We start from the raw sequence: 6,361 nt of genomic DNA, 5'->3' as shown, positions 1-6,361 counted from the left end.
CATTGCCATGGCAATTATTAACATGACAAAACAGTTTATCCTGGAGAGGGTTTAGTTTCAATGAACAAGACATTTACAGCTCAATTAACAGTATCCGCTAGAATAGTCCAAGAATGCAATCAAAAGAGTTATATGGCACCTATATTGGTTAAAGGTAACAAGTATCTGGTCAAATAGTCGAACTGCACGCAAATTGGCCCAAACATCTTTGTTATTGAAAAACAAAATGAATACAGACGAGGGAGGGGAAATAAATATATAGCCAAATAACAGCTGCATCAATTTTCCCCATTACACACATTTGTTTTTTCATGTTCATGATCATGATCACATCCATTAGTAACAGCAGTTACGTGATATTCTCATTTTATCGACTAAAATGAACATGAACCTTGATTGAAAGTAGCTCTAGGACACAAGAAAGATACTAGGGAGGTGAAGAATTTAGGAGAAAAATAACACAGCTGGGCTCCTGGTCCTGAATTTCAACAACTTCTATCACTTGTACAAACCGATGAATGAAATTTCATGACCTGTGGATCACGCCACGTTGCTGCCACCTGATCGTAATTGTGCGTCATAATAGAGTCTTACAGCTTGGAAGATCAGAGACGGTTCAGCCATTGCTCCATTCCCGTAATCTCCACAGGCTAGTCTCTTTGATACTGGTGGTATGAGAGAGATCCCAAGCTCATCAATTGCCATAAGGTGCTTTTCTGTGAATGGATTATTCCACATCAATGTATTCATTGCTGGTGCCACGAAAAGGGGTTTATCGTAGTCCCATGCTCGTACGATGCAGGTTAACAAGTTATCACATAGTCCACCAGCAATCTACAGTACAGAAGGCATATATCAGTTTATCTGCAAAGTAGAAAACAATATAATCTATCGACATCAAACAACTAACAAAACCATGCACCAAACAAATCAAGAACTATAATATGGAAATTGTATCGATCTCTCTTAACACCTTCCATCATGGAAGTATTCACATTGGCAATATCTGACAATTCTGCAAGTCCGTATCACAGAGAAGTTCGCAACTCATGCTATGAAACTCTTCTCAGCCAAACCCAATTTCTTTGCATCTTCAATAAATTGTCTTTTTACTGACTATATTAAGCTTTAAAGCATTACCTGAACTAAGCAGTAATACTGTTGTCAACTAGAATAAGGGAATAAATTGCGTCTTTGCGGCAGAATGTGCGTTATCATGAAATAAGATTTGAGCATCTAAAAAATGTAGAAAGATACATCACCTTCCCAAGTGTATTTGCTGACAAAGGGGCAATAATCATAATATCAGCCCACCTCCGGAGCTCGATGTGTAGCACACTGTCACCTATCTTCGTCCAAGTTGACCATTCATCCTCATCAGTATAAAGAATGACATCTTCCGGAAGTGAAGCTTTGTCTATGAAATGAAGAGAAGCTTTTGTAGCAACCGCTTTAACTTCAGCCCAATCAGTAAAGGAACGGCATAGACTGGCAAACTTGATAGCAGCCACACTTCCACTTGCTGCAAGCAGAATGCGAGGTCTCCTCGGTGCATTGTTAATCTGAACCGGTTCCATCTCTGAAGTCTCCATATCTACCCTAATCTGTGAAACATCGAAAAGGATTCTTTACTGCACCAAGAGAAAGATGCAAGTAATTGTACATGCGTGCAACTAAGGGGAATGGCAGAAGTAGATAAGAAAGAGATATCCCCTGGTAACTTCTTCACAACCGTAACTCTTTGGACATAGCTCACCCTAGGTGTGGTCAAATCCACGCTTATCTGAATTATTCAAACACATTTTAACCCTAACTCATCTTCATGAAGAACCAAAAAGTTGCCCACTAGCTGATCAGCTGATGTAGAGTCAAGGATTTGAACTTTGACTTGCTTAAAGGTCATTTTGCTCACCTAAAGCTATCAATACTAAATAAAAAAGAATGCAGTTAGATAAGAGATCCAAAAATATTGAATTTTCCTTAATAGTTATACCAAGCATACTATTTTTACGCAGTGAAAGTACAGTCAAATAACCAAACAACGCATTGATAACTAACGCTACAATGAAGCTTTTCCCGATTATGTCACTTTTTGTGCACTTGCATTGCAAATCAGCAAATGCAACGAAGGCCTTCTCCTTTCAACATTAAATCAAATGCCTTGTTGATTTCAGCAAATAGGAGTTTATGAGTGATAAATTTCTCCAATTCAAGCTCCTTGTTCATGTATTTCTCAACAACAGAAGGAAGATCATAACGGGGCTTGTTGTTTCCAAAGAATGTTCTCTTGAGAGTCATTCCATTCATTAAGTTCATAGGGTGTGTCTAGAAGACAGATTCTTTATGGGGTACTCCAACAAGAACAGGCAGTCCCCAACCTTGAATATTATTTAAGTTTTATTAGCATGTACTTCCAGTAAAACTAATGTAGTAATAAGAACATAAAATAAGGAAATTTGACGACAGAAAACATGCATCGTGGGCATATTCAAATGCTGAAATCATAGCATCAATATGCCCAGTATATTCAACACTCCTGTCTACTCTGCCATCAGTCATCTTAGCAATTACCTAATCAAACAAGAATCCAATAAAAGATGATCAACTTCAGCTCACGTTTTTTTATGGTGCGTACTAATCTATTAACAAACTAAAAAAATATGAGTACCTCTTGAACTGATTTATTATGATTCTTTGGATTCCCAAACTCCGTCACACCAAATTTCTTAGATGTAGAAAATAGGCAAAATGGATGAATGAGTTGAGACAAGTAATAAGGAAGGAATTAAATAAAATAAAGGATCAAGAATGTTGGAGAGACAAGTGAAAAATATCAAGGCACTTGTGTAGGTACAACTTAATTACCTAAATCAAATCTGCTAGGAATTAAATCAACACCAATTATCCTTGAAGCACCAACAATTCTTGCTCCTTCTGCGGCCTGACCAAATGGGATCAGATTATTAATAAGATTCCTTAAAGTAACATATGGGAAAGAACAAAGACAGAAAAAGATAGATCATTGAAAATTATTTGCAATATGGACAGAGTACTCACAACACAGCTCCAAGTCCAAATATGGCCACACTTGATCCTTTTGTTAGTTTAGCCACATTTAGAGTTGCACCAAGGCCTAGAAAAGTAGCATTTGATCAATCGACAATTGAACTCCTCACATGAAACTACTATTTGAGATGCATAAGTTATCGTTGTTTCTCGTATACGTGTGGAGATTCCACAACTGAGAACACAGACTTTGTCAAGAGGAGCAAGGGGCTGATTTTAACAACACAACCAACATGAACCACAGTGTACTCACTAAAAGTAGAGGTCCCAACAAAATGGTAAATGGGTTTTCCATTAATGGAAAACCTTGACTGTCCATCGTGAACCATTAATCAACTATTAGTGTTAAACCTTAAGAGGCTGCACAAATATAGCTTATAAGGAGGGAGAATGCTATTCGGACTTACTATAGGACGCAGGTGAACAATTCACAAATGCAACCGAACTCACAAGTCTAAGGCACGGAAGTGACGGATAAATAGATGTTTACTGCACAGAAAGCTGATACTAAATGCATATAGATCTATCCTCAAGTGCAGAACTTCTGTTGATGGCTTAATAGAAATATACAAAGAAGGATGTCAGATTCTCGACTAAGTACTAACTCCTGCTAGACAACAAATATCTCAGCACGCATGTGGCATCAGATTTCACGAAGTCTTGCAGAGCAGTAACAAAGTATCAGTAAGGTAGAGAAGTAGATAAATGGAAAACCCATTACCCACTCTTCAGTATTCCTGTGTCGTGTTTTACCGTAAAGCAAGTCACTTAAGCAATCAACGGCCAATCTAGAGAATATAGCTAATCGATCAATGCTATTTTCTACAGAAGATCTTGAAAACTTTGGATATAATTGCAATTCTCCAATTAATTTAAAGAATTCTTTCAGAATGGTTATATACCTCACACAAAGGAAACAAGATTCCCTTATTGAAGGCAGCAGGCTTATAAAGAGATTTCTTCAAAGATTGATACAGAGCAAAATGCAATCTCTAATTCTTGCAAATATCATTTCTAACTCGTGGGAGCAAGACAAACTTGTAGAAGCGTTCTGCCTTCTTGACACCCAAATTTGAAGCAAATATTCTAGTGGCTTGGTAAATTGCATTTGGTGACCATTTCTCAAGTTCTGTTAAATATAGAACGTCTTCCCAATATATAGTCTATTTTATTTGCATACCCAAATTTATAAAACGAACATGCAAACCAAAACCAAGCTGCAACATAGGATCAATTGGATAGACTATGGCTTAATTTGCCAAAAGCAACTGTGCAAAATATCATAAAAATGGACTAAACCAAGTGACTCCAAAATGCAGCAACACAACTATGGGAATGCACAAATTTACCATGCATGCAACTTTACTAATCATGTGTGCCACCGTTTGCTATGTCAATTGTACTTTATACGCTTAAAGTTCATTGTTCTTTGTATCACCCCTGCTTGCAGCAGCCTTTTAGACCGAAGGTACTTGGCATGATGTGACATGATATTCATTGGCTAAGGTGTCACATGATGAACTTACTACTTGTTTACTTTTCTAGATTCAGTTTCCGCAACCTACATCTTCACATGTCCTGCAAATTTCCATACAGAAGCTGCTATATTTAATCAAAAAGCTCACTCAAATAATCACCTGTGTCAATACTAATCATAACCAAAATGTATAAGTTCGCCAAAATGAAAATATGATATATGAAAAAAGTTTAATTACAAGGTACAGTTACATATTTTTAATTCTATACTCTGGTGATGATTTGAATCATTACTTTAACGTTATGATCCTCCTTGTGTTGTGACTTGAATATGCACCAAAACTTCCATTTTTAGAACAACAATAAGGAAAATTCACCACTAAAATTTAACTCAACCAATCTGCCCCAACTTTTTTTTAAAATCATCTAACTCCATGAAAGATGGCAGCAATCAATTTTGTCACTGCATAATTCTGCCCAATTCGTCTAAAGCTAATGCCTTTGACAACCAACGATATTAATTTGTACTCAAACTTCACCATTATTCCTTATTTAGTAGCGTAAATGAGCAGTTTTCAGTCATATAGATTCAGTATTACAGAATAGGAACAAGCACATAGTGGAATAACTCATTCAAGCAAATGAGCAAACACCTTATGGCCATCTCTTTAAACAACCTATCCCTTTGCATTCCAGAGTCCACAATGAATCGCATTTTTTTGCGGATAAACACAGAAAATGTGGACCAACAATTTGTCCAATTTAATCATTTTCTACCTAGCAGCGATTTGAAAATCAGAAAAATAAGAAAGCAATACTCACCTTATAACTATACAACAACAAAGCACATAAATTGAGCAGCAAGAGAGAAGACTGGAAGAGACAAAGAAAACTGGAAGAGGAGTTGAACAATTAAGAGAATCTGGAGGAACACGCGTGCCCTGTTTTCCAGAGTCCACAATCAATCGCAATTTTTTGCGAACAAACAATTTAAACAATTTTTACGCAGCAACGATTTCGAAAATTAGAAAAATAAGAAAGCAAAACTCACCTTATAACTATACAACCAAGCACATAAATTGAGTAGGAAGAGAGAAGGCTGGAAGGGACAAAGAAAACTGGAAGAGGAGTTAAACAATTATGAGGAAGAAGCTGGGGGTTGACGTTCAGTTTGAAGACATCGACGTTCGGTTCAATTTGGGAAAAAGGGTTAGCACGTGGCTTAGGCCAATACATATACAGTTTTCCCGAAATACCCCTACGACCCCAACCTCCTCAAATGAAGTAATGGCCCGGGCCCAACGGCTAGAATGAAGCTTCAGATCCATGAATATTTTTATCTCCGTCAGAATTATCAAAATGAATAGCAGAAGCAATAACTATATCTAAGATTTCTGCTACTGTTTTTGCTAAATAAAACAAAGAAACGTGACAACATTAAATTCTATTAAGAGGTCATTTGCTTAGCTGGAAGAAAAAAAAATTAAAGAATACTTCTAAAGAAGTTTACAAATTCATTGCATGATAAAAATTGCAATTATCATTTGAATACTTTATTTGCAGCGCATGCACCTCAGTTTTTTGACCAAATTTTTGTTCTGATAAAATTAAGTCCTTTAATAGTCAAAAGTTACTTGCTTTACACCAAAGTATACTTTCACCTAGAGTGCACTTTAGTTTGCTAATAAAAGTTTTTCTTCCTCGCGAAGAAGGAGCAGAGACCTAGCTTTCATCTGTCTATTAAAATGCAATGCTATACCTTTTGTCCTTGAGAGTCGGCTGGATATATCGGTGTCCTTGAGAATCGGCTGGGTATAGC

At 36.7% G+C, this 6,361-nt stretch overlaps 1 protein-coding gene across 8 annotated transcripts; it reads right to left on the bottom strand.

The window, feature by feature from the left end:
• Nucleotides 1–261: 261 nt before the first annotated feature.
• On the bottom strand, nucleotides 262–5,853 carry LOC107818426 (phosphopantothenoylcysteine decarboxylase HAL3). Of its 8 annotated transcripts, XM_016644435.2 has the most exons (7): nucleotides 5,594–5,849; nucleotides 5,365–5,483; nucleotides 4,593–4,644; nucleotides 3,058–3,133; nucleotides 2,866–2,941; nucleotides 1,263–1,604; nucleotides 262–834 (listed from the first exon to the last, which is right to left on the bottom strand). In XM_016644435.2, exons 6-7 carry the CDS (start codon nucleotides 1,590–1,592, stop codon nucleotides 541–543), a joined length of 624 nt encoding a protein of 207 aa, XP_016499921.1. In that variant the 5' UTR covers nucleotides 1,593–1,604; nucleotides 2,866–2,941; nucleotides 3,058–3,133; nucleotides 4,593–4,644; nucleotides 5,365–5,483; nucleotides 5,594–5,849; the 3' UTR covers nucleotides 262–540. The 8 variants fall into 8 exon arrangements, with proteins under 8 accessions (XP_016499921.1, XP_016499924.1, XP_016499919.1 ...); XM_016644438.2 differs by lacking the exons at nucleotides 4,593–4,644; nucleotides 5,365–5,483 and adding an exon at nucleotides 2,669–2,725 and having other exon boundaries at nucleotides 5,594–5,853; XM_016644433.2 differs by lacking the exon at nucleotides 4,593–4,644.
• Between the last annotated feature and the right edge of the window lie 508 nt (nucleotides 5,854–6,361).

The sequence above is a fragment of the Nicotiana tabacum genome, chromosome 23 (genome assembly GCF_000715075.1).
Source record: "Nicotiana tabacum cultivar K326 chromosome 23, ASM71507v2, whole genome shotgun sequence".
Taxonomy (NCBI): Eukaryota; Viridiplantae; Streptophyta; class Magnoliopsida; order Solanales; family Solanaceae; genus Nicotiana; species Nicotiana tabacum.
This window is presented reverse-complemented; position numbering and strand designations above follow the sequence as displayed.

Coding starts and splice junctions, on each gene's coding strand:
- LOC107818426 (XM_016644438.2), bottom strand. CDS start 1,592: ATGGAGACTTCAGAGATGGAACCGGTTCAGATTAACAATGCACCGAGG. Junction 835..1,262: donor CAGCAAATACACTTGGGAAG/GTGATGTATCTT, acceptor TCTGTACTGTAG/ATTGCTGGTGGACTATGTGA.